Genomic DNA, 27,754 nt, shown 5'->3' with positions numbered 1-27,754 from the left:
AGTTGATTATCTGACTCATGCTTTCTTATTTGTATCAGTAGACACAGAGATTGAGTTAGAAGCTCACTTTCACAGTTGGTTTTTATTTCTTTAGCATTCTAACATCTGACAGTTTCAAATGTTTAATAATAAAGATCCCCGTAAGACATCTTTCAAACAATAGAGTCAATACCACCACACCAAAAATCCTGTCATGATATACTACGTTTTTTTTATTCTTACCAATTTAATTTATTTATATTTGTTCTTTAGTATCACTGTTGAATCAAGCGCATGGAAGCTGGGCGTTCACCTCCTCTGGAAGTTCAATTTTGTGATGCAATAAGCGAAAAGAGAAGAAAATAAAAGAGGGAAAGCAAGAAGAACAATGGCAACCACCCCAAGGCGATCATGGTGAAATCCAAAGTACTCCTTGAGAAAAATGGGCACTGATTTGGTCTCTCCGAACACTATTATCTCTGTGTGAATATCTCCATATTGTGAGGTGAAGAAGCCATTCAATGCCCAAGAAATAGGCATGATATAATAAAGCCAAATCCACCACTTTGGGATATGCTGTGCAAAGAACACCAACCAAACATACAAGATTATTCCAAAGGTGTGACATACTTTTAAATGATAAAAAAAAAAAAAATTGAAGATTAAACTCACAGAGGCTGGTATCATGAAGCCAGAGAAGATATTGGAGTTTTGATTGAAAAATGATGATAGTATGAAGGCCACTTGAACATTTGGAGTCAAGGAAATAAGAAGCATTCCAAGATAAACAGAGCTGAGTAACGTGCAAAACATGGTGTAGAAAAACCATAAAACTTTGTAAGCTGACCAGTAGTAGCCGATAGTTGGGTATACGGTGATCGTAAAAAGGACTACTTGGATGAATACATAAGGGATCTCTATGACCACCTGAAATTGCACTAACTCTTAATCAATAAAAAAAAATCATATAATTTTCAGATGGACAAAAGATATAGAGGAGCAGTTCAAGTAATAATACCTGTGCAAGTGAGTATGCCCAAAGAGAATACATTCCTGCAAATTTTTCACGGTAAAGAACAGCCCGCTCAGTTGCCACAAAAGGCATAACTAATGACGTGTTGTTTATGACATTGAGGATCACTGACAGATACATTGAGCCGAGAATGTTGAACAAGTTTTGTTGATTGTCTCTGTAAAGAAAGATAAAACAAAAACAATCTGAGATTATACATGATCAGTATTTCAGTTTGTAGCTCTCTGGAAAGTTCAATATCTGATGCACATAACATTTAAACTGAAAATTATGAGATAGTTAATAGTCTGTCAGGTTGATTCCATGTTGGCAGTGCTGCAAGCTCAAAATAAAAATGCAGAAGAAATTTCTCAAGGCCTGAATTATAAATGATCGATAGCTAAAAAATCATTAACAGATTGCTATAATTCATAAGAAAAATGCAGAGATACACATGTTTGGGACTTACAGTGTCTTTCCATGTTTCCAAAACAATGCTGCCAACATCACAGATGAGATAAAGATAAATATCATGCGAACCAAGTTATATGAAGGACTTCTCCAATAGGACAGATATTGCTTCCACAAACAAGCTTTGAACTGCCCCCATCCATTTTGTGGAAAACGAGTAGGAAAATGCAAATCTCTTGAATTTGGTGCCGGTATCTTTAGCTGATTAACTAGCTCTTTGTTGTCACTACAACAGAATCATTGTTATATAAGAGAGCTAGTACGCGAACTCTAATGCTGCAAATACTACTAAAACTATAAACTTGCTAAACTCACTTGTAAAGCGATGACTCCTTATATATTTGTGCAAAATTCACTCCAAGTTGTGACTCGGCGGATGTAGATGTAACTTCCAACATCCATGCCGCTGGATTGTAGTTATCTTTGATTTTTGGAACTCCAGGGATGCTCTGTACAAGAAGAGTTAAAATTCAGAAACAATTAGATGCGTAAATAAAACAGTTCAATTATGGTTCTTAAGCAATACTTTAAACAAGATACTTGCCTCAAAATATTCGATAACTTTACTTGAATGCTGACCCAATGGTCCCCAGTAGATTAATTCTCCTCCCCTTTTCATTAAAATGAGCTGTAACATAAATATTGAAATCATGATAATTATATCTGAACTGGGAGTTTATGAAACAAAAAAGGTAGCACCTCATCAAATGCCTCAAATATATCAATGCTGGGTTGGTGGATGGTGCAGACAACAGTCCTCCCAGTTTCAGCAACATATTTCACTGCACGCATCACAATTGCAGCTGCTCTTGCATCAAGTCCTGATGTCGGTTCATCCATAAATAAAATGGAAGGATTTGCTACAAGCTCCACAGCAATTGTTAGCCTTTTCCTTTGCTCTGTAGAGATCCCGTCTATCCCTTGTCTACCTACCAATGCATCTTTGATACCATCAAGCTCAATTGTTTCAAGAACCTCATTAACAAATTCCTGTGGATCATAAAGAGTTTATTCAATCAGTCTAGCCAAAAAGTTGGACACACACACACACACAGATATATATATAGCAAGAATGATAATTGGAATAACAACATACAGATCTTGTCTTTGAGTCAATTTCATTTGGTAGACGAAGCCAAGCTGAAAAGATCACCGACTCTTCTACAGTGATGTGAGGGGAATGTATGTCAGTTTGTTCACAGTAGCCCGAAATCCTGGCAAATGTTTCCGGTGTTTTATGATATCCTCCAATCCTGATATCTCCTCCAATGAAACCACCTGTTTTTCTCCCAGAAAGGACATCCAAGAGTGTGGTTTTCCCTGCTCCACTGACACCCATCAAAACTGAAAGAATTCCAGGTCTGATAGCTCCGGTGATATTGCGTAACAGCTGGAACTTATTCCCTGTAAATCCACGTTCTTTCATTTGCTAGGAAAGAACAAAGTAGTCAATCAGTAATGATATATATTACTGATTATTAGTGAACTCATTGATCATCAACAGTTAAGGTAACTACCGGAGGTGTATCAACATAATAACAGATATCCTGAAATGTCATTGACAGGGGTTGGAACGGCAAGAGCATCATCCTTCCTGAAATATAGGCCATGCAAACTCCCTAAACTTCAATTGCAAGCATGGTTCATTATAAAGTACATCAAAGAAGTAGACTCACTCTTATCTTTGGTCTCTTTTGATCTAGCAGGAGATGTGGTTGTTGCATTGTTCTTTGGGTGGATATCACTGTGAAGATCATTTTCACCATTTATGTGAGCAAGCTTCTCATGAGAGATAATTGCAAGGGATTTCCTGACAGCTGAAAGTTTAACATCATTCTTAGTTTAATAGACAAGCTGAAAGTGTGCATTTTGGGGGTGAAAAACTCACGTTTTCTGAAAGTTAAAGCCAAAATGAACCCAACATTAAAAAGCAAAGTAAATCCAAGCAATGCCACCACTGATACCCAATAAAAGTAGCTCTTAAAGTTCAATCCATGACTTTCCAAAACAATGTTTCCAATTGTTGTGTTCAAGGCTGAAATCTGCAGAAGCGCATGCATGACTGTAATAAATCAACAACATGCTTCATTCCACAAAATAAATAGTTACCTTTTGCCATTGCGGTGCAAGGAATTCATTAATCGTCAGTCCTATCTCTGCATATGTTAATGGAGAAACCCAAAATCCCCATTTCAACCAACCCGGTATGGAAGCTGCATGTTGGAAACTGGTTAAGAACAAGGAGTATTGTGACTCTGATGCCCAACATCAAAACCTGAATTAAAAAGCAAGAATTCACTTACGTCTAGGGAGAATAAAACCACCGCATGTTAACATTGGTACGTAAATAAGATTACTTATCACAGTGGCAGTTTCTATAGTCTGGTAACAGGAAGCATAAAAACGAAACAGTGATAAAGCCATTTGATGAAGAACAGAGAGGAGGAGGACTTGGCGAAAGAACCTGAAAGATCATGACAACTGGTAAGAACATATCAAAATTTTGTTAAGAGTAACATTGCTTGTAAACAAACCTTGATGGCTCAGGGCTGTAACCAGTACCATAGTAAGTCACTGATGTCCAAATCAAAGATTGTATCAGAGACATTGGAACCTTAGAAATGGTAGCTGGGATGGCATATGCCCATCCAGGATAGAAATGGAAATCTCTTTGTTTGTAGAAACTTGGAAGCCTGGAGATTGTCATGGATATCTCAGGCGTCCCTTGGACTACTAGTATAAGAAGTGTGTAAAACAAGGAACCCATATGGTAATTAGCATGCACAACATCAAGTCCTGGGCGTGGAAAGACAGATATAGACATACAGATGAAAGCTGCAATTGCAAGCTACAAAACAGAGATGGCATACATAAGGAATTTGAATTTTGACTGAGAATGTTTCCACATTACGGCAATAAATAGTTCACATGAACCTGAGAAGTTTTGAGAATGTAAGTAAATGAATTCCTCCTCATGAGAAGTAACTCTTTGGCCATGCAAGCTTTAAACAGTTCCCATTTAGGCAGAGAATATGTGTTGAATGCCAGGGCATTTTTATGGCACTGTGACTTATCATATGGTCTTGATAACTCATCCTCCAACTTCGTTCCCACGTGAAATGATTTAAATTGCATGCAGAATTCATCAACAGAAACAAAAGTATAGATTTCTCGCGGACGACACCAGTAATGTTGTTGATCCTTTCTAGACAGAACCTGAATATACAATCAAAAGCAAGGCAACAGGGTACATGACAGGAAAAATTCTCAAGACTTATTATACAATAATGCACTGGCAATATTGTTACCTCTTGAAGAAAGTCAGCTTCTGCTTTTCTTTCTGGACATCTGAAACCACATCTTTCAAAGAAAGCAAGAATTTGATTGCGAGGGCCCTGGTAAACAATCTTACCCTCTGCCATCAAAACAATGTCGTCAAAGAGATCATATGTTTCAGGAGCAGGCTGCAGAAGTGAAACAACAATAGTAGCTTCCATAATGTGAGCCATTTGTTGGAGGCAGGTGACAATCTGGAATGTGGTGGAGCTATCTAATCCAGTTGAGATTTCATCCATGAAGAGAGCCTTTGTTGGTCCAACAATCACCTCTGCTGTGGTCAGTCTTTTCTTCTGACCACCAGAGATGCCTCTTCTCATGGCATCCCCAACCATTATATCCGCACATATATCCATTCCCATGATCTGATAATACAACGAAGAACCTCTGTTAGATTATTTCTTTCATTGGAATGCATTCTACAATCTGGGGATGGTGAAGAGTGTCACCTTCATCACATAATCAGTCTGAATACTTGTTTTCAGTCCTTTGACTGATATTGCCTTCATATATATGTCAATCTCTGGTTCAGGGACAATTCCTGCCTGGTTCTCTTTTCTAATAACCTCATTCAAGATTTCTGTATGTTTTTGCTAATCCAACATTACAACAAATTGTTTGGAAGAGTTTGAACCTGTTGATATAAAGAAATTAAACATAAAAACATACCTTCCCTGCTTCCAACACCTTGAAACCGTGCTGAGAAATCAAGTGTCTCTCTCACTGTCATCTCAGGAATGTGCAGATCATGCTGACTAACATAAGAAGATGTTTTCCCAGGAATAAATTCCTCCAGTTTGTAGCCATTGTATAGAACTTCCCCTGTGACCTGCACAGAATAGATGACTGAAAATAAATAAATAAAGTACATTAAAAAAATAAAGAAGAACACCTGCAATGTGTCACATATGATCCTTGAAGACAAACACTATTAAGAGTCAACAAACCTTCAGAGAATTATCTAATTTCCCAGCAAGTGCCTGGAGAAAAGTGGTTTTTCCGCATCCTGGGGGTCCAACTAACAGAGTTAATCTGCAATCACAGAACAATATCATATGTACTTTTTCCCCTGTAAAAGATAACATCATTTTGGTGTGTAAAGCTCCAGCTTTTATGACACTAAACAATTAAAAAATATATGAAAATAGAACTTGTACCTGGAAGGCTTGATAATACCACTCAAATCTTTGATGATGCCAATCTTTGCATTTTCATGGTTTAAACCTGTTAACCTTAGAAACCCCTGTTTCACACAAAACACTACCATCTGATATTGCTACAAATAAACATGGAAAAGAAGTCCAGTGAATAATAACACTGACAGAGAAAGCCCCTTTGGCCGCATTCCAGAGTGTTGGCATAGGTTTTCCTTCAACTACTTGGCACTCAGCTTCCACACTTAACTTACTGTACCTTACCTCAATGCTTGGGAGCTTCACATCCACGCTGCAGACAAAATAACACAAGTATATATCGAGATAAAGAAACTCTAAACAATGCTAAATTATATATATAATAAAAAGAAATGAAGTTTTATGCCTATCTAGTCTCTGTTTCTGTCTTTGCAACAGCCTACAATTATCATTCTCAATGTGTTGGATGAGACTGTCAATGAAGAGTCTCTTCTCCTCTGCAGTTCCAAGTTTGGTGGTGACATCATGATCAACTTCATTAATCTCTCCCTGATCAAACATTTCTGATGTCCTTCTCATCTCTCCATCATTATCACCATCACTATTAATATTATTAGTGGTAAAACTTTGATGAGAGATGGAAGGAACTGAAGGGAGATGTGAAGAGGTTCTGTTCTCAGTTCCTATCTCTTCAATGTCCATGGTGAACATTTGTTAGATGACCATGGTGCTTCTCTCTTCTGTCTCATTTGTATAACTTATGCGGTGTAGTTGTGTGATATTAAGGATCTTTTTTGCCGCACAATACAAACAGGTTGGTTGTATACTTGGGTTTGCATGCCCGTATCTCATGCTTCTTTTCTTCGTTTCTTGCTTATGTGAGTTTTGTGGGACTAGATATTGACATACTATGTGTCAAAGAACTGCAAATAAATGATAAATGACATCACACAACGCCCATCCATGATTTATTTATATACTTCATCTAAATATATATTGTATACCTTAGATTTGAACCGTATCCTTTCAAAGCATTTGTTAGTATGAGGGTTTTAGTACGGGTATTGGATTATGTTGTGACACCAGATTTTTCCTACAGGAAAACCACACTCCACATTGAGAGCTGGGAGGTTGGGGAGATTGAATATGTGATAGAAATGGTTCCACATACATTTGGCTCAACAAGCCACATTCGTGAGGCAAAAGGCAAAAAATTCCTAGGCTGTGTGACAAAATAAAAACACATATGACCGTAGGCAACTATTGCAATCTGATCTAGAAAGCTTATTGAGGGTCAAGACTTTGTTTTATGACAATAGTTAGTTGCAGTGGTTGATTTTTCACTGGCAAGGGGTTTTTCACATGAATTCTATATTTTTTGCAAAAAAATATTTGGACAATCTTCTTTAAGTCTATATATTTCCTTTTTATCTAGAGTTTTTTTTTCCAACTATTCCGGATGTTCATAAATTTTAACTGTTTGAGTGCCACAAAACTTAATATGTTGACAAGTTGTGCAGGTAAAAATATCATGTAAAAATATAAAGGCATCTACTGCACCTTGTAATGTAAAAATCCTCACCAAAGTTGAGAAAATGAGTTGTCTAGACTTTACACTTGGAAATCCAAACTCCCTTCTCTTAGAGGGCACCTCACCCAAGTAAATTCGGATCTCACCTTCATTCCAATGTACTAAATGTCCATCCTCAAACTGCCTAGGTGGGGTACTAAAATTTATCATCTGAATCAGAAGGGACTTTAGAGGATCAAATATTGACAATCTGGATGGCAACTTATTAAACGGAATTGGCTTTGTAAATTCCGTGAGCAAAGAGGCTGGGGAATTTTAAATTTTGTTGACTTCAACAATGGCTCCCTTGGATACTAGTGGTGGAAAATTACATCAAATTTGAGCTGGTGTTGATTAAAGTCATCCAATTTAACTACTTCTAATACAAACAGACCTGGAATTTACATTATCGTTATCCTTCTAGAATGTCTTTCTTCTGGAATGGAATTCTCAGCCATCTCCTTGCCTTCAAATCATGCGTTTCTCCTGTCATTAGAGATGAGGAATCTACTCTCTTTTGGTTTGACCACTGGGTCAATGGATGTGTGCCAAAAAACATATGGCTAGATTTGTTTAGTGTATCTTCAAACAACTGGACACTTTTCTTAAGATTGCCCCATCTATTCTTTCCACTCTTCCTATGGTTGATTCCTCTTTCTCGAATTTGATCTCAAGGAGATCTCTGCCACTTCCTTATAACAAAGACTCAAAAGTTGGAACCACACCCCTAGTTCTTAAATGACAGTGGCTATCATTGCTCGATTACCTCACTCATTTGGAAGGGTTCCTATCTCCAAAAAAATAAATATTTTCCCATGGTTTACTTGGGATAATAAAATACTCACACTTGAAAAACTTGTACCATGACAATGCAACAAGCTTCCTACTGCTACTTGTTTGCTCTGCCAGGCAGCTGCTGAATCAGTTGGCCATCAATTTTTTAGGTGCTCTTTTGTGGCATGCATTTGGTTCTTTTCAGACAAACATTTAGGATGCCTTCTACTCCTACTTTTTCTGGGGATTTGTGGGGAGCCTGGAGGTCTATCCTCTGGACCTTGTCTAGAGACACTTGCGATATTTTTTCATGTGCCATCCTTTGGAATATTTAGTTTGAGAGAAATGACCTGATTTTCAATCACAAAATTGTATTGCCAATCATGGCCATGATCAAAACAATTTATATGTTTATTCTTTGGGTGTCTACAGTTCCTAAAGTGAAGAAATAAAGCTAGATGAGTCTCTCAACACTGCTAAAAAAGCCTTGACCTTTTGGGGTGCAGAGGGGGAGCCTTGAATGATCCAATAGAGTCTAATCGGGAGTCTGCTAAATCTACATCTGTGAATTTTTTATGCCATCCAAGAGATGTTTCCTCTCTCATTCCTCCTAGGAGTTGCACTACTTCACCTCTATTCCTTGTTTATTTACCCATTTCATTATTATATGTGGTTTATCCACATTAAAAAAAAAGAAGTTTTGATGGATGGATGCGCCACAATTTTGAGTGTAATATTATATTATACAAAGTTGCTTCAATTGTGTTTAGCTCAATAATGTAATGTGTGGTCCAACAATGTAATGTGCTGTCCAACACTTCCTGTTTTTCTCCCCTGCTATTAGATGTTGTGTGGCACTATTAATTTAAAAAAATTAAAAAACACGAGATGATATGCTTAACAGTACCACCACTACAACTTTGTTAAAATAAAAGAGAATACAAGGGTACACTATGGAAGATACAAAGGGGAGACTGACTAAAAAGACAAGAGAACAAGTGATTTCAATTGAATGCTTGTGGGACTTCCCTTCTCTGAGTTCTATGGGACTTCTTCATTTGATTATGATAAATTTTTGGTGGTGATCCCTTCTCTCCTCTTGTTTGGATGACTCCAAAGTTTGGAGCCTCAAGAACATTGGTAATTTTTTTTTAAATCATACTATCATTCTCTCTAAATGATGACGGACTCAAATAACCCCTGGATCAGCGATTTGGAAGGACCATACCCTAGCAAAATTACTATTTTTAATTGATTTGTGTATAATAAAATCTTCCCATAATAATCTTCTTAGGCTAGCCACATTGTGAAATTTTCAGCCACATTTTCAACCTTACAAATTATCCCACCACTATGGGGTCATTTCACTCATGACCACAAATGTTTGTACTTTATAACGCTGTGGCCATAAAAAAAAATTTTGTAACACAAAAGTCACTTAACTTTTCTCCGATTGCACGTGAGGCCATAATAGCCTATTTTAAGGCTGTTTACGCCAAGTGTGCTGATGTGACCACAAATGTTTGTACTTTATAACGCTGTGGCCATAAAAAAAAATTTTGTAACACAAAAGTCACTTAACTTTTCTCCGATTGCGCGTGAGGCCATAATAGCCTATTTTAAGGTTGTTTCCGCCAAGTGTGCTGATGTGGCGCTAACATGGCGCTGACATGGTGTCAGAAACCACCTTAAAACAGGTCATTATGGCCTCACTGCAACTGGAGAAAAGTTAAGTGCCTTTTGTGTTAAAAAAAAAGTTTTGCGGCCACGGCGTTATAAAATGCAAACATTTGTGGTCATGAGTGAAATGAACCCGAAAAGTATAGTTTTTCTAACGGTTCAATTTGGATTCCCTTATTAAGGATATTTAGGAGCTCCTCGAGCAAGTTTTTGGAACAGTTTGCTGGAGTAGAACGATCGCATCTTTAATAATTATTTTAATTTGCCACCAACTATTATTATTAAAATTGATCATATGTTTATTCTTTGGCTTCTTGCATTCTAAACCTAAAGTGTGTTAAGCCGGAGGCCACCGTGTTTCCCATCAAAACATAGCATCACCCACAAAAACATAGCCTAGATTTTGTTAGTTCTTCATATTGTTAGGCTACAATGGATCCATCCCAAAGCGTTTGATGCTAGAGTTATCCTTGCAGATGCTGACATTAATGGATGATCCGCGTTTATGAGCGACTGTTGGGAGTCTGCTTCTTTCTTTGCTTTTCTCTTATACTCTTATATGTCTAGTCACCTAATCACCCCCTAGTGTTTCATACTCTGATTCCGCCCTTTTTGTAGATCCTTATACCTACCTCCCTTTCTAAAGTATAATTTATAATTTATCAACTTTCATTAAAAAATAATAATAAATAAATAAATAACAAAAAAAGTCACCTTACTTGCAATAGGGTAATTAATATTTCATATCCCAGCTCAAAGATCAAGGTAACAAAGCAATCTAGAATCAAAATAAGTAATAATATTAAGCTATTAGCTGTTTTTTGATTAAATAGAAATTAATTTGGCTTATTAAAAAAGCAAAAGGGAAAAATTGTTTACTCATCTCCTCTGGAAGTTGAGTTTCTCGATGCAACAAGCAAAAAGAGAAGCCAACATCAAAGGGAAGACAAGAAGAACCAAGGCCACCAGTCCAAGATGGTCATGGTGAAATCCAAAGTAATCTTGGAGAAAAAGGGCCACTGTTTTGGTTTCTCCAAACACTTGTATCTCCTCCTGAATATCTCCATATTGTGAAGTGAAAAAACCATTCAATGCCCAAGACAAAGGTAACATGTAGTAAAACCAAATCCACCACTTTGGAATATGCTGCCCATGCACATGTCACACACAACATAGCTCAAGTGTCAGTTGCTGAGGGTTGTTATGGAACAGAAAGTACATAATTCTTAATCAATAAGAAAGAAAATTTTCAAGTTGATTAGACTTACTGGGCCAGGAATTATGAAACCAGAGAAGAGATTTAAATTTTGAAAGAAGAAAGAGCAGACTATGGAGGCCACTTGAATATTTGGACTCAATGAAACAGAAAGCATTCCAAGGTAGACGAAGCTGAGCAACAAGCACAGCATGGCATAAAAGAACCACAAGAATTTGTAAGCTGACCAGTAGTAGCCTATTGCGGGGTAAGCGATTATCATGAACAGCAATACTTGGATGAATACACAAGGGATCTCAATGACCATCTGAAAATGCACTAATTTTCAATCAATTAAATCATAAAGAATTCATATCTATAAAGAGATCCAAAGAAGCAATTAGATTGTAGTGTACCTGAGCAAGAGAGTATGCCCATGAAGAATACATTCCTGCGTATTTTTCACGATAAAGAACAGCCCTCTCGGTCACCACAAAAGGCATCACAAGCACGCAGTTGTTGATGCCGTTCAGCAATGCTGAAATGTACATTGAGCCAAGTATGTTGAACAAGTTTTGCTGATTTTTTCTTCAAAAAAAAGACAAAAGAAAATAATTTCATCAGTACTTTAGGTAGCAGTAGCTCTCAGCAAGCTCAAATCATTAGAAATAATCTTCATTTATGCGAGTGTCTGTCTCATAAACTTCTTACATTGTCTTTCCTTTCTTCCAAAACAATGTCGCACATAAGACAGAGGAGAAGAGAACATATATCAGCCGCACACAGTTATAGGAAGGACTTCTCCAGTAGGATAAGTATTGCTTCCACAAGCAAGCTTTGAATTGGCCCAAGCCATTTTGTGGAAAGAGAGTAGAAAAATGCAAGTCTCTTGAACCTGGTGCTGGTGTGCTTAACTGTTTAACTAGAAGCTTGTTGTCACTGCAGCACAATGATCATTAAATGAGAGCCGGCAGTAAAAAATTGAATCACAATTACTCCAGAATGGCCCTAACATATTCAAAAGTTCTGCTTAGTGATTTTGTTAAACTCACTTGTATAGAGTTGACTCTCTATAGATTTGTGCAAAATTTACACTGAGCTGTGCCTCAACAGATGATGAAGTAACTTCCAACATCCATGTTGCAGGGTTGTAATTCTCTTTGATTTTTGGAATTCCAGGAATCCTCTGTTGAAGAAAATGCAGAAAACATGACTAAATCTGAAAATTAACACTGAGTTTGAGGCAGTGCATGCCTTAAACATATCCAGTCTCATTTCAGTTGCTCAAATTGAAACCACATGGCAATACTTAAACTGGTAGAGAATAGTGACTGAAGTAAGAAGAGTACTTTGCCTCAAAATATTCAATAATTTTACTTGAGCGCCGACCAAGTGGCCCATAATAGATGAGTTCTCCTCCCTTTTTCATTAGCATTAGCTGAAATAAGAAGAAAAAAACCATGATGACCAGTGGTTTATTCACAAGTTATTGCCCTAAATTGAACTTTAATTGCTTGTTTGTTCTTTATTTATTTATCGTTGTTTTTTTTACTTGAAAGGAAAAACTAATACCTCGTCGAATGCCTCAAATATGTCAATGCTGGGTTGATGGATGGTACAAACAACAGTCCTTCCAGTTTCAGCAACATTTTTCACAGCACGCATGACGATTGCTGCTGCCCTGGCATCAAGCCCTGATGTCGGTTCATCCATAAATAAAATGGAAGGATTTGCTACAAGCTCCACGGCAATAGTTAGTCGTTTTCTTTGCTCAGTAGAGAGGCCGTTCACCCCTTGTCTGCCAACTAATGCATCTTTGATACTATCGAGTTCAATTGTTTCAAGAACCTCATTCACAAATTCCTGTTCATCATATAGAATTTATTCTCAGTTTAACAGAAAAGGTTATTTATATATATATATATATATATAAATAGAGGAAATAACAACATACAGATCTTGTCTTTGAGTCAATTTCATTTGGCAGACGAAGCCAAGCTGAAAAGATCACTGATTCCTCTACAGTAATTTGAGGAGAATGTATGTCAGTCTGTTCACAGTAGCCTGAAATCCTAGCGAAAGTCTTGTGTATTTTAGGATATCCTCCAATTCTAATATCTCCTTCAATAAAACCAGCTGTTTTCCTTCCAGAAAGAACATCCAGCAGTGTAGTTTTCCCAGCTCCACTGACACCCATTAAAACTGACAGAATACCAGGCCTGAATGCTCCAGTGATGTTCTTCAGCAATTGGAGCTTTTTGTGGGCATATCCTTGTTCTCTCATTTCCTAGCAAAGTACATGCAGTTACAACTGTTATGTGTTCCTGGTTATCAATGAACTCATTCATCTTTGATGGTAGAAAATAAATTACCAGAGGTGTATCAACATAATAACTGATATCCTGAAATGTCATTGCAAGGGGTTGGAAAGGCAAGACCATCATCCTTCCTGCAACATCCAACATTGGACCCCCTTGAACTTCTTTTGCATGTATCATCCATTACAAACTACACAAAGTAATAATCTGACCCTTATTTTTTGCCTCTTTGCCACTTTCAGGAAATGTGGTGGCTGCACTGTGAATATCATTGTCGCCATTTATCTCAGAAAGCTTCTCACGAGAAATAATACAACGAGACTTCCCGACAGCTGAAAGACTCGAGATCATTCTTAGTAGACAGAAATGAGAAAAAGATAAAAGATGTTTATTCATTTTGACGGAGGAACACTTACATCTTCTGAAAGTTAAAGCTAAAATGAATCCTAAATTGAAAAGCAAAGCAAACCCAAGCAATGCCCCCACTGATACCCAATAAAAGTGGCTCTTGAACTCCAATCCATGGTTACTCAGAACAATGTTACCAATTGTTAAGTTTCCTGCTGATATCTGTAAAAAATTGCAGCATTAATATATTTTTTTAGTAAGAACTAGATTTATGCCACAAAAATGCAAGTGGTACCTTTTGCCATCTTGGTGCAAGGAACTCATTAACTGTCAATCCTATCTCTGTATATGTCATTGGAGACACCCAAAATCCCCATTTCAACCAACCTGGTATGGAGGCTGCATGTTCCAAACTGGTTAGGTGCAAGTGTTTTGTAACTTTTTTGTGTTTGACATAAAATATATATATATATATATTATTATTACAACGCAGCTAAAACCTACTCACTTTTAGGGAGAATAAAGCCACCAATTGTTAACATCACCATCAATACCAAAGAGCTAATAACAGTGGAAGCCACTATAGTCTGATAATACGAAGCGAAAAATCGAAACTGAGACAGGGCCATTTGATGGGTAACCAAGAGGATGACGAATTGACGAAAGAACCTGAAATTTCATGACAATGTGTTAGAACTATAAATTTAAACATGTACAGCTACTTTGCTAGTTATTTGCCTATTATCACTTCTTAACAGACCTTATTGCTTCAGGACTGTAACCAACACCATAGTAAGTCACTGATGTCCAAATTAAAGATTCTATCAGTGATATTGGAATTTTTGAAATGGCAGCTGGAATGGCATATGCCCATGCTGGATAAAAACACAAATTTCTTTGTTTATAGAAACATGGAAGCCTCGACACTGTCATGGCCATCTCTGGATGCCCATTGACCATAGTTAAGATAAGGGAAAAAAATAAGGAACTCATATAGTAATTAGCATGCTCAATATCAAGTCTCTTGCCCGTTCGCAAAAAAACAGACATACTGATGGAAGCCCCAATGGCAAACTGCAAAGCAGAAACATTAGTTATTGATAGTAGGACCGTGCAAATGTTGATATCTAGAAGAACAAATAGCACATGTATATAACCTGAAAGATTTTGAAAATGTAAAGACGTGAATTCCTCTTCATGAGAAGTAACTCCCTGGCCATGCAAGCTCTTAACAGTTTCCCTTTAGGCAGAGAATATCGGTTGAATGAAAGGGCATTTTCAGGGCATTGTGACTTATCATATGGCTTTGATAGCTCCTCTTCCAACATCTTGCTTACATTAAATGATCTAAATTTCTTGCAGAAATCATCAACGGAAGCATAAGTGTAGCTTTCTTGCGGATGAAACCAGTACTGCTGCTGATCATTTCTAGATAGAACCTGAATATAATCAAAACAAGGCAGCAGGGTATAAATGAGGAGAAAACAATCAAGACTTACAAATTCAATTATGCACTGTGAATATTTTTACCTCCTGGAGAAAGTCAGCTTCTCCTTTTCTATCTGGACATCTGAAACCACATTCTTCAAAGAAAGCAAGAACTTGATCGCAAGGGCCCTGGTAAACAATCTTACCCTCTGCCATCAAAATAATGTCATCAAAAAGATTATAGGTTTCAGGTGCAGGCTGAAGGAGGGATATGACAATAGTAGCTTCGGTAATGTGAGCCATTTGTTGGAGGCAAGTGACAATCTGGAATGTGGTGGAGCTATCTAATCCAGTTGAGATTTCATCCATGAAGAGAGCTTTTGTTGGTCCAACAATCGCCTCTGCTGTGGTCAGTCGTTTCTTCTGACCACCAGAAATACCTCTTCTCATAGCATCTCCAACCATTATATCTGCGCATATATCCATTCCCATGATCTGATAACAAAATTGTTAGAAAGAAAGGGGAAAAAACCACTGTTAGAACATTTCTGTTATTGGAATGCATTCTATAATCTGGGCATGTTGAGGAGTATCACCTTCATCACATAATCAGTCTGAATACTTGTTGCTAGTCCTTTCACAGAAGCTGCCGCCTACAAGCAAAGTAGAAAATGAATCACATTTATGTAGTGTAGGAACATAATTTGGAAAGTGTGGTATTGCTTTACCTTCATATATTGCTCAATCTCTGGATCAGGGACAATTCCTTTTTAGTTTCTCCCTTTTAACAACTTCCTTCAAGATTTCTGCATGATTTTGTTCATCAGACATCTATGAGAACTAGTTGTTCTAATGTAAGATATCAAACATGCACAGTAACTTACCTGCTCTGCTACCAACACCCTGAAACCATGCAGAGAAGTCCAGTGTCTCCCTGACAGTCATCTCAGGAATATGCAAATCATGCTGACTGATATAAGTAGATGTTTTCTCAGGAACAAATTCCTCCAGTTTGAAGCCATTGTAGGAAACTTCCCCTCTAACCTGCATATGAAGTTACTAACTTCATTAGAATAGAGGGTCTGATTGTAAGCATTTTTTTTTTTCTTTTTAATGATCACCAGAATTAACAAGAAAAAAGGATTCTTTCTGCAATGCATGATAAATGACTCTTGAAAACAAGATCTCAAAAGAGTAAGAAACCTGGAGGGATTTATCCAGTTTCCCAGCAAGGGCCAGAAGGAAAAGTGGTTTTTCCACATCCTGGAGGACCAAGTAACAAGGTCATCCTGCAATTACAATTATTAATTTATGTTTCTTGAGAAAAAGTGGATAAACCAACTATTATTTATTGTGTAAATAAATTTAGTATTTTTTTTTTTTACATAAATAATATTTCTGTACTTTTGTTTGAAGAGTAGGAAGGAAATAAGAATTCCATTTGTTATGTTATATACAGTGGGTTTCATGTGCATTATTTTTAAGAAATATGCAAGCATAACATTTCTTTCAGAAATATTTATTAGTTGATTTGGAAAAAAAAAATTATATGACTGAAATTTATGATAACAATAGTTTAACGAATGATCATGTGGCAGATTATTAAATAAATTAGATTTATAATTAGCTTCAAATTTTAAAGAATAATTAAACAATATTTAATAGTATTATTTGAATAAAATTTTTCATACGATTATTTAAATAATATTATATACATATATTTACAATAAGAAACGAAAAAATTAGTGGCATTTTGATAATTTTAACAAACATAAAAAGCAGCCTGAAAATTCCTCTGGCTAGAAAGTCACTACTAATTTCTTAAGTGAACCCTATTATTTATTTTGATCTTTCAACTAAATATAACATCTTACTGCTATTGTCACATGATCAGATTTTTACGGCATATGGCATGACACTTCCCATTTTATAAATATATAATTTATTTTATTAAAAAATATTTGTATTTAATCACGTCACCACTACCACCAAAATTGGTTTTCTAAAAAAAGCTATAAAATTTTGTACTAATGATGTTTAGCATGCCACATGGCAAAATTAATTATATTATTACATACCATACAACTATCCCATCAACATATCTTTGTTAGGGGTGGTAATGGGGCCGATCCCCGCGGAGACCCGACCCGACGAGGATGGGGATTCCCCGAATCCCTCCCCTATGGGGGCGGGGACGGGGCCAATCCATCCCCGTTTCCTAAATGGGGATGGGGAAGGGGAATGCCCTCCCCGCCCCGTGAGGATCCCCGACCCGATTGAAATACATAAATACATATATATATTGTGTGTATATGTATGTATAATATTTTCAACATAAAAAAATTCAATGGCCTAGGTAATAATATAAAAAAACTCTAATTTTAATATAATTGCGCTAATCACATAAACTATTTATTTTAAACTAATAACAATTAAAATTAGATATAAGAGCCCCATGTTAAGTAGTTTTGATCTTATCATAATTTTATGTATATTTATGTTGAGTTGTTTTTATGTTCCATGTAATAATATTTTTACAACTAGAGAATTCCCGTGGGGATCCCCGCGGGGATGGGGATGGGGAAGAGAATTCCCCTCGTCGGGGAATCGGGGATGGGGAATCCCCGTCCCCGCCATTGACAGGGACGGGGAGGGGCATCCCCGCCCTGGCCCCGCCCCGTTACCACCCCTAATCTTTGTGTTGCTTGACTAAATGAAAGTGATGAAGAGATTTTTTTTTTAAAAAAAAAAGAATAAGTCACTTGTATTAAAATAAAAAGGAGCACATCATACATAAAACGAAACCCTTAATACAGTTTAACAAGAGTGATGAAGAGATCAAATTAGGTATTTTGTGTATACCAAAAAAAAATGTTTTTAACTTAAGGGATCAAAATAAAAAATTATATGATTTGCAGAACTAATAATGGCTTTAACTCAAATTAAATATGTATATGAGTTATATACATATATGTGTGTGTGTGTGATACTGCATATGATTATATAAATAAAAATTAATAAAACAAGCTTTCATCAAAAACCAAGTCATGTAGTAATTTCGCAAGTAAAATATAAAGTTAGCCATAAAATTTACCATATAATAAAGAAGATAATGACAACAAACTTTTATTAATAAAATGAGGCATTGTCAATGAATCTTAAATGCTTTTTTACCTGGAAGGCTTGATGACGCCACTAGCATCTTTGATGATGATAATCTTTGCATTTTCATGGTTTAAACCTGTTAACCTTAGAAACCCCTGTTCCATATATATAAACCATTACTATCATTCTTTATATATATAAACATGCAAAACAGAAACGGAGGCCATGCAAGCATGTATGAAAGGCAGTGTACTAATAATAGTATAATACTGACAGAGAAAAACCCTTTGGTTGCATTCCATAGAGTTGGCAGAGGTTTTCCTTCAACCACTTCACACTCTGCTTCCACATTTAAGTTACTGTACCTCACCTCAATACTAGGGACCTTCACATCCACCCTGCAGACAAAATAACACAAGTGTATATATAGATATAGCAACTCTAAAGCTAGCAATGCTAAGTTACATATATAATAGGAAGAAATGAAGTTTAATTAATACCTATCTGTTCTCTGTTTCTGTCTATGCAACAGCCTGAGATTATCATTCTCAATGTGTTTGATGAGACTATCAATGAAGAGTCTCTTATCTCCTGCAGCTCCAAGTTTGGTGGTGACATCATGATCAACTTCATTAAACTCTTTCTGATCAGACACTATTGCTGTTGTTGTTCTTCTTCTTATATCTCCATCAGGATCATCATCATCATCATCATCATGACCATTAATATTATTTATGTAAGGAGCTGCAGGGAGATGCAAAGAGAGCCTGTTTTCTGTTCCTATCTCTTCAAACTCCATGCTGATGATTAATTAGATGATAATGCTGATCCTCTCTTCTCTCTAATTTGAACAACTTATATAATGTAGGTGTGTGACATGGAGGACATTAGTTGCAGCACAATGCAAACAGGTTGGTTGGATCTGTTTGTCCGTATCTCAGATTTGGTTTTCTCTGGTTCTTGCAACCACCATGGACTCCAGTATGGTTTTTATTCTTTCTTTATATCTTTCAAATAAAGGCTTCTGTGAGTTCTGTTGAATTTGAGATTGGAGTACTATGCAACAAACTGTGACAAAGAAAATCGGTCAGGCAACCCCAACCATGAATTAATAAATAATTCATCTGAATATACACTGTATAAGTTGAATTTGAACTGTATCCCATCTAATTATGAGTACCACATAACCAAATAGACTGTCAAAAATAAAACCGTAATTGCATTATTGTACATATATTAAAAAATCTTCATCAAAGTTGAGAAAATGAGTCGTCATGCATCCATGGATGGATGGTTGACAATTTTAAGATTAATGCTATTTTATAATCAATCAATTTTCAAGATTCAACCCAGATGATACCGTCAACAATACAACATGATCGTGACAACCCCAATAATACCACCAACCTCCTGTCATGAGGCTTTTTAGTGGACAAATTATGACATGAAATAAAATTAAAAAATGTATAATAGACACCATTAGTGTAATGACCTAGCCTGGCTCATGTGAGAAATTTATCTGCTTTGATCCGTTTGTGTATAGGGTTTCACAATTTTACTTATAAAAAGTGCCTTACATGGTCAGGTCCAAATCATACTTTAAGCATAAGAACTTTCTCTCCTTTATTCAATGTAGGACTATTTAGTTCATGCTCTATGCAAAATCCTGGTAACATTCAATCAGAAGAGGGGTATCAACCCACCTGCTTCAGCTTATTTCACCCTCAAACCAACTGACAAATTACAAATCACAAAATAGAGAAGCTTGGTTAGTTCATCCTCGCAAATCACAAAATAGAAAGTAACCAAACTATCACATTTGTAAAAATTCTGCCCTGCCTATATGAAGACTTGTCTGCTGTGGCTCAGCTCGAGCCTCCCGGTTTTGTTCTGTGAAGGATGCCTCACATGTTCAACTCTAAATCATACTTATAAGCACAGGATCTTTATCTCCCACATTTGATGTGGAACTATTTTGTTCATCTCCCATACAGAATTCTAGCCATAATTAAAATCAGAAGCAGAGTATCACAACCAAAAGGACAACAAGATAGTAGACTAGGTATGTTAGATTAATCGTAATCACTAGGAGTGATTTGGTCTAGTGATTATGTAACCAAAGAAAGACAGCAAAACAAGAGAGATGAAGTTTTATACCTCTCTGTGCTCTGTTTCTGTCTCTCGAGAGCTTGTGATTATTCTGGATGTGACGATAAGTGAAGAGTTTCTTAAAAAATGCAGCTCCAAATTTGGTGACGAGTTCATGGTCAACTTCATTAATCTCTCCCTAGTCAGACACTACTGATGTTCTTCTTCTTATCTCTTGATCATGATCAACATTACCAACATTATTATTAATGGAGGAACTTCTATGACAGATGGGAAGAGCTGCAGAGATATGGAAAGAGAAATATCTTCTCTGTTTCTATCTCTTCAGGCTACATGCTTCTGGACTCATTCAATATTGTCCTCGTAAAACTCAGTTCTAAAAATGGCTATGTTCTTCTAGCTGAGGTCTGCCGGTGATGATGTCCGACTGAAGTCCGTAAATTGGTGGGTGTGGTCATCCTCTGATTTGTATGTTCTTACAAAGAATTGGTTTTAAATACTAAGAAAGACTAATTAGAGCATAATGCAGCAGGGTTGGTAACATTTGTCTGTTACCTCAATAGTTGGTTTTGTTTGTCTGTGTTTTACCTCACACAATAAGGCCCTTTTGTTTTATAATGTCTCCTATAGTTTCATAAAACACATACACGGTTTCTTTGTCACTGTTACAAAGAACTCAGTAATTAAAATCCTTGTGATGGAGAACAGACCAAACTAATTGCACCAAATCTTAATAAAACAATGATTATTCAGTTTTATACAGAAATAAAAATAAAAATATTCTGTGACCTTACCTCCGTTGAAAGTTGAGTTTCCCAATACAATAAATAAAAAGAGAAGAAAACAAGAGAGGGAATGCAAGAAGAACAAGTGCCACACAACCAAGCTGATGATGGTGAAATCCAAAGTAATCCTGGAGAAAAATGGCCACTGTTTTGGTTTTCCCAAACTCTTGTATCTCCTCCTGAATATCTCCATATTGTGAAGAGAAGATAGCATTCAATGCCCAGGACATGGGTGTGAAGTAGTAAAACCAAATCCACCACTTTGGAATACGCTGCTCATTCATGTTACAAAACAAAGTTCAATACATAATTCTATGTAGACAACGAAGTAAAGTTTTTAAGGGGTTGATTGGACTTACTGGGCCTGGAATAATGAAACCAGAGAATAGATTGAAATTTTGGAAGAAGAACGATGAGACTATGGTCGCCATTTTAACATTTGGAGTCAATGAAGCAACAAACATTCCAAGGTAAGCGTAGCAGAGCAATGCGCAGAACATGGCGTAGAAGAACCATAAGAATTTGTAAGCTGACCAGTAGTAGCCTATTGCTGGGTACGCCACAATCATGAATGACAATACTTGGATGAATATATAAGGGATCTCAATTACCACCTGAAAATTCAGTAACTTTTTAATTAATTATATCACATGATTTTCCAAATTTATATTGCTGGTTTGAATTATACCTGTGCAAGGGAATATGCCCATGGAGAATACATTCCTGAATATTTTTCACAGTAGAGAACATCCCGCTTAGTTACCACAAAGGGAATCACTGATAAGCCGTTGTTGTAGCCATTCAGCATTATTGCGCCATACAGTGAGCCAAGGATGTTGAGCAAGCTTTGCTGATTGTTTCTTCCAAAAAAATAAAAAGAGAATGATTTGATCAGTATTTGAGGAAGAAGCTCTCTGCAAGCTAAATTTTGTGAGATAATGGTGTGTGTATTTTTGTACATTTTCATGCAAGTCACACCATCTCATAAGGTTAAATTTGACTCTCAACTACTGTAACTCAAAATACCATTAGTTCATTTAAATGGATGTTGAGGCACATGCTTGAGACTTACAATGTCTGTCCATGCTTCCAAAACAATGTTGCCAATATCACAGCAGATAAAATACTAAAAATCCACTGGAGCAAGTTATATGAAGGATTTCTCCAATATGACAAGTGTTGCTTCCACAGACAAGCTTTGAATTGCTCCCAACCATTTTGTGGAAAACGAGTAGGAAAATGTAAATCTCTTGAACCTCGTGTTGGTGTGTTTAACTGTTTAACTAGCTCTTTGTTATCACTGCAGCAGCATGGTAAGGCGAATTATAATTTGTATTGACCCTGACCATCTGAAAAGGTAAGCAGTTCAATATTTCATCAGCTCGTTAAACTCACTTGTAAATGGTTGACTCTCTGTCGATTTGTGCAAAATTAATGCCGAGTTGTTCCTCTACAGATGCAGAAGTAATTTCTAGCATCCATGTTGCAGGATTGTAATTATGTTTAATTTTTGGAACACCGGGAATTTTCTGATTAACAAAATACAGAAACAATTAGATCTGCATATAAGACTTGAGTTTATGTAATGTGCTTAGAATCTTGGGGATAAATAAACTGATAAGCATAAAGTGTCAATTTTGTATCTCAAATGGGATCACATCATGGCATGAAATCCATAGCAATATTTAAACTGATACAGAATAGTGATTGGAGAACAAATGGTACTCACCTCAAAATATTCAATAACTCTTCTTGAATGCTGTCCCAGTGGTCCAGAATAAATTAGTTTTCCTCCCTTTTTCATTAGCATTAGCTTCAATAACAAGAAAGAAACTGTGATAATTAGAAATAGACTGGTTCCAAATGAATGCCTTGTTATGTAATCAAATTAGAGTTTAATAGAAAAGCAGCATTTCAGGAGTTTCATGTCCACAAGTATTTTATTTTATTTTTCTTTTAACGTATTAAACATATGATTAATACCTCATCAAATGCCTCAAATATATCAATGCTGGGCTGGTGGATAGTGCAAACAACAGTTCTTCCTGTTTCAGCAACATTTTTGACAGCTCGCATGACAATTGCAGCTGATCTAGCATCAAGTCCTGAAGTTGGTTCATCTATAAATAAAATGGAGGGATTCGCTACAAGCTCTACAGCAATTGTCAGCCGTTTCCTTTGCTCGGTTGACAGCCCATCAACTCCCTGTCTACCGACTAATGCGTCTTTAATATCATCTACCTCAATTGTTTCAAGAACCTCATTCACAAATTCCTGTTGATCATAGAGAATTTATACAATTAGGACAACAAAAAAGAAAATGACAAGAATTAGAATTCAAATGGCATACATATTTAGTCTTTGAGCCAATGTCTTTTGGTAGACGAAGCCAAGCAGAAAAGATGACTGATTCTTCTACAGTGATTTGAGGAGAATGTATGTCTGTCTGTTCACAGTAACCTGAAATCCTAGCAAAGGTCTCTTATGCTTTAGGATATCCACCAATTCTAATATCTCCTTCTATGATACCACTGGTTTTCCTTCCCGAAAGAACATCCAGGAGTGTGGTTTTCCCTGCTCCACTGACACCCATCAAAACTGAAAGTATACCAGGTCTGAATGCTCCTGTGATATTGTGCAGCAGCTGGAGCTTATTCTCTCTATATCCCTGTTCTTTCATTTCCTGAAGAAGTACAAGAAGCCAACTTGTAAATGGTAAAATTCCTTAATATCAATGAAGCTAATGAATTTTGATTGTTGAAAATAAATTACCACAGGTGTGTCAACATAATAACAGATATCTTCAAATGTTATTGCAAGAGGTTGGAAAGGCAACACCATCATCCTTCCTGCAACATCCACCATTAGGCCTTAATTTTTCTTTTGTATTATTCAATATATATGGTGCAAAAGAAGAAACCCTACCTCTTGCGTTAGTCTCTTTTGTGCTAGCAGGAAATGTGATAGTTGTGCTGCCCTTTAAGTGAATATCGTTATGAAGATCATTGTGGCTGTTTATCTGACAGAGCTTCTCACGAGAAATAATAGAACGAGGCTTCCCAACAGCTGAAAGTCCAACATAATTCTCAGTTGAAAGAAAGATATATATATATATATATATATATAGCTTAATTTAACAAAGGAAAACTTACATTTTCTGAAAGTCAAAGCCAAAATAAACCCCACATTGAAAATCAAAGCAAATCCAAGAATTGCCCCCACTGATATCCAATAAGAGTAGCTCTTGAACACCAATCCATGGTTGCTCAAAACAAGATTGCCAAGTGTTGTGTTTGAGATGAACATCTGCAGAAGTGCATGCACAATTTTAAAATCTAAAAAAGTAATTAATAAATATATTTGCGTTACAAACAAATATATTATGACCTTTTGCCATCTTGGTGTGAAGAACTCATTAACTGTTAATCCAACCTCTGCATATGTTAATGGAGAGACCCAAAATGCCCATCTCAACCAACTTGGCATAGAGGCTGCATGTTAGAAACCGATTAAGCAGAAAGGTCGTTCAACTATTATGGTTGACACTAAAGCTGACAAATAGCAAGAATTTACTTACACCTAGGGAGAATGAAGCCACCAGTTGATAAGAACACCATAAATATTACAGAACTAATAAACATGGAAGCCACTAAAGTCTGGCAAAATGAAGCTTGAAAACGGTATATGGCTAAAGCTGTCTGATGAACAACAAACAAGAGGAAGAATTGACGAAAGAACCTGAAAGGTCATGGCAATGGATGAGAATGTATTAATCTTTGTTCGAGAGAGTCATCACTTCAAAACTAACCTTGCTGCCTCAGGACTGTAACCGATACCATAGTAAGTCACTGATGTCCAGATCAAAGATTCAATCAGTGATATTGGAATCTTTGTAATGGTAGCTGGAATAGCATACGCCCATGCTGGATAGAAGAGGAGATCCCTTGTTTGTAGAAAGCATGGAAGCCTTGAAACTGTCATGGCTAGCTCAGGTGACCCATTGACCATGATAATTGGTATAGTTGTGTAAAACAGGGAACCCATGTAGTAATTAGCATGCTTGATATCGATCCCCATGCTGGTTCGCAGAAAGAGGGACATAGTGATGGAAGCCACAATCGTAAGCTACAGGCAGGGGTATGCATAAGTTGTTTGAATTTGGATTGTGAACATTGCTAGCTAGGAGAACAAAGAGCTCATGCATACCTGAAAGATTTTGAAGACATAAAAATACGAATTCCTCTTCACGAGGAGTAACTCCCTGGCCATGCAAGCTTTAAACAGTTCCCATTTAGGCAGAGAGTAGATATTGAATGAGAGCATTTTTTTTAAACCGTGACTTATTATCATTTGGTTTTGATAGCTCATCCTCCAATTTCTTTGCTAAATGAAATAATTTAAATTTCACACAGAATTCATCAACAGAAACATAAGCATAGGTTTCTGGTGGCAGATACCAGTACTGTTCTTGATCCTTTCTAGACAGAATCTGAATGCAATCAAAACAAGGCAACAGCATCTATATGAGGGGAAAACTCTCAAGACAATATTATTCAATCATGCACTATCAGTATAAGTATTGTTACCTCTTGGAGAAAATCAGCTTCTCCTTTTCTTTCTGGACATCTGAAACCGCATTCTTCAAAGAAAGGGAGAGCTTGATCACGAGGGCCCTGGTACACAATCTTACCTTCAGCCATCACAAATAATGTCGTCGAAAGAGATCATATGTTTCAGGTGCAGGCTGGAGGAGGGATATGACAATAGTAGCTCTGTTAATGTGAGCCATTTGTTGTAGACAAGTGACAATCTGGAATGTGGTGGAGCTATCTAATCCAGTTGAGATTTCATCCATGAAGAGAGCTTTTGTTGGTCCAACAATCACCTCTGCTGTGGTCAGTCTTTTCTTCTGACCACCAGATATACCTCTTCTCATGGCATCCCCAACCATTATATCTGCACACACATCCATTACCATGATCTGATAACACAACAACATTATTGTTAAGGAAAAAAAAAACCTCTGTTAGAACATTTCTGTTGTTGGAATGCATTCTACAATCTGGGAATGTTAAGGAATATCACCTTCATCACATAATCAGTCTGAATACTTGTTTCTAGTCCTTTCACAGATGTTGCCGCCTATAAAGAGAAGAAGGACAAATAAATAAACATTTATGTAGTGTAGGTATATACTTTGGAAAAGTGTGGTTTTGCTTTACCTTCATAAATTGCTCAATCTCTGCATCAGGGATAATCCCTTGTTGTTTCTCTCTTTTAACAACTTCCTTCAAGATTTCTGCATGATTTTGTTAATCAGACATTTATGAGAACAAGTTGTTTGGATGTAAGATTCAAAAAACCCCTTACCTGCCCTGCTGCCAACACCCTGAAACCAAGCTGAAAAGTTCATTGTCTCTCTGACAGTCATCTCAGGAATGTGCAAATCATGTTGGCTGATATATGAAGACGTTTTCTCAGGTTCTCAGGAACAAATTCCCCCAGTTTGTAGCCATTGTTAGTAACCTCCCCTGTAACCTGGACGAAATAACTAATTTCTTTAGAAATGTGAGTCTGAGCTTTACATCACAGTAGAAAATAAAAATGGAATTCTTATGTAATACATGATTAATGATTCTTTGGGAAAAAATAAAAAATAAAAAATAAAAAATAAGCGCTCAAAAATGAGTAAGAATACCTGGAGGGATTATCTAGTTTCCCTGCAAGAGCAAGAAGGAAAGTGGTTTTTCTTTTTCCACATCCTGGGGGTCCCAGTAACAGTGTTATTCTGCAACCACAATGTATATATATATATTTTTCCTATAAAAAAATCATTACTTTGCGTTCCCAAACTTCGACAAGCACCTCGGCAAATAAGAAATTATTTATTATTAAAAATAGAGTAATATTATTTTATAATTAAATTTATTAAACAAAATCAAAATTCATTGATAAATTTTAGCATTTCACACGTACTAGAAACAAGTACTTATTTATTATTATTTTTATTTCAATACATGTTATTTTTGCAAACGAAATAATGCATGCTTAACACTTACCTGGAAGGCTTGATGACACCACTGACATCTTTGATGATGCTAACCTTTGCATCTTCATGGTTGAAAAACCTGCTAGCTTTAGAAGCCCCTGTTCCACACAAACCATTACCATGTCATAATAAATGCATGGCATCCATGCATGAAAAGCAGTGCAGTAATCTAATCATACTCACAGAGAAAGACTCCTTGGCTGCATTCCATAGACTTGGCAGAGGCTTTCCTTCAACTACTTGGTACTCAGCTTCCACACATAGGTTACTGTACCTCACCTCAAACATATTCATATATATATATATATATATATAAAGCAATGCTAAAAGTTATGTATATAATAAGAAGAAGAAATGAAGTTTAATTAATACCTATCTATTCTCTGTTTCTGTTGCTGCAACAGTCTGAGATTATCATTCTCATTATGTTTGATGAGATTTTCAATGGAGAGACTCTTGTCC

The 27,754-nt window shown here is 36.5% G+C and overlaps 3 protein-coding genes and 1 pseudogene across 3 annotated transcripts; all 4 read right to left on the bottom strand.

Annotated features, from left to right (window-relative positions):
- Positions 1-68: 68 nt before the first annotated feature.
- Positions 69-9,785, bottom strand: LOC120249653 (pleiotropic drug resistance protein 3-like). Its single transcript, XM_039258233.1, is given in 21 exon segments — positions 69-555; positions 652-906; positions 998-1,169; positions 1,461-1,688; positions 1,778-1,911; positions 2,007-2,090; positions 2,162-2,452; positions 2,559-2,891; positions 2,980-3,056; positions 3,139-3,279; positions 3,351-3,504; positions 3,572-3,675; positions 3,766-3,926; positions 3,997-4,310; positions 4,397-4,678; positions 4,771-5,163; positions 5,248-5,378; positions 5,468-5,627; positions 5,746-5,830; positions 5,956-6,041; positions 6,121-9,785. Coding segments are annotated over 21 exon segments (3,948 nt in total). The 5' UTR covers positions 6,160-9,785; the 3' UTR covers positions 69-231.
- On the bottom strand, positions 6,158-23,711 carry LOC120249652 (pleiotropic drug resistance protein 3-like). The gene is given in 34 exon segments (XM_039258232.1): positions 6,158-6,244; positions 10,835-11,101; positions 11,224-11,478; positions 11,567-11,738; positions 11,862-12,089; positions 12,203-12,336; positions 12,505-12,588; positions 12,723-13,013; positions 13,105-13,437; positions 13,523-13,599; positions 13,681-13,800; positions 13,885-14,038; positions 14,112-14,215; positions 14,325-14,485; positions 14,577-14,890; positions 14,974-15,255; positions 15,347-15,739; positions 15,841-15,897; positions 15,973-16,014; positions 16,016-16,050; positions 16,129-16,288; positions 16,448-16,489; positions 16,491-16,533; positions 18,419-18,504; positions 18,624-18,747; positions 18,850-19,417; positions 21,253-21,515; positions 21,603-21,857; positions 21,932-22,103; positions 22,316-22,543; positions 22,639-22,772; positions 22,973-23,056; positions 23,227-23,517; positions 23,594-23,711. Coding segments are annotated over 25 exon segments (4,257 nt in total). The 5' UTR covers positions 19,149-19,417; positions 21,253-21,515; positions 21,603-21,857; positions 21,932-22,103; positions 22,316-22,543; positions 22,639-22,772; positions 22,973-23,056; positions 23,227-23,517; positions 23,594-23,711; the 3' UTR covers positions 6,158-6,244.
- On the bottom strand, positions 20,163-25,320 carry LOC120249389 (ABC transporter G family member 41-like). Its single transcript, XM_039257881.1, has 16 exons — positions 25,052-25,320; positions 24,821-24,981; positions 24,631-24,734; positions 24,396-24,549; positions 24,169-24,309; positions 24,016-24,092; positions 23,773-23,926; positions 23,594-23,658; positions 23,227-23,517; positions 22,973-23,056; positions 22,639-22,772; positions 22,316-22,543; positions 21,932-22,103; positions 21,603-21,857; positions 21,341-21,515; positions 20,163-20,239 (listed from the first exon to the last, which is right to left on the bottom strand). The coding sequence occupies exons 1-16, from the start codon at positions 25,318-25,320 to the stop codon at positions 20,163-20,165; spliced, it is 2,541 nt and encodes an 846-aa protein (XP_039113815.1).
- Positions 25,232-26,852, bottom strand: LOC120249655 (annotated as a pseudogene).
- Between the last annotated feature and the right edge of the window lie 902 nt (positions 26,853-27,754).

Source organism: Dioscorea cayenensis, chromosome 19 (genome assembly GCF_009730915.1).
Source record: "Dioscorea cayenensis subsp. rotundata cultivar TDr96_F1 chromosome 19, TDr96_F1_v2_PseudoChromosome.rev07_lg8_w22 25.fasta, whole genome shotgun sequence".
Taxonomy (NCBI): domain Eukaryota; kingdom Viridiplantae; phylum Streptophyta; class Magnoliopsida; order Dioscoreales; family Dioscoreaceae; genus Dioscorea; species Dioscorea cayenensis.
Note: the sequence above shows the minus strand (reverse complement) of the source record. Positions and strands in the feature narration are given on the sequence as shown.

Coding starts and splice junctions, on each gene's coding strand:
- LOC120249389 (XM_039257881.1), bottom strand. CDS start 25,320: ATGGGGATCGATATCAAGCATGCTAATTACTACATGGGTTCCCTGTTT. Junction 24,550..24,630: donor TCACACCAAGATGGCAAAAG/GTCATAATATAT, acceptor GCACTTCTGCAG/ATGTTCATCTCAAACACAAC. Junction 24,310..24,395: donor GGCTTTGACTTTCAGAAAAT/GTAAGTTTTCCT, acceptor TTGGACTTTCAG/CTGTTGGGAAGCCTCGTTCT.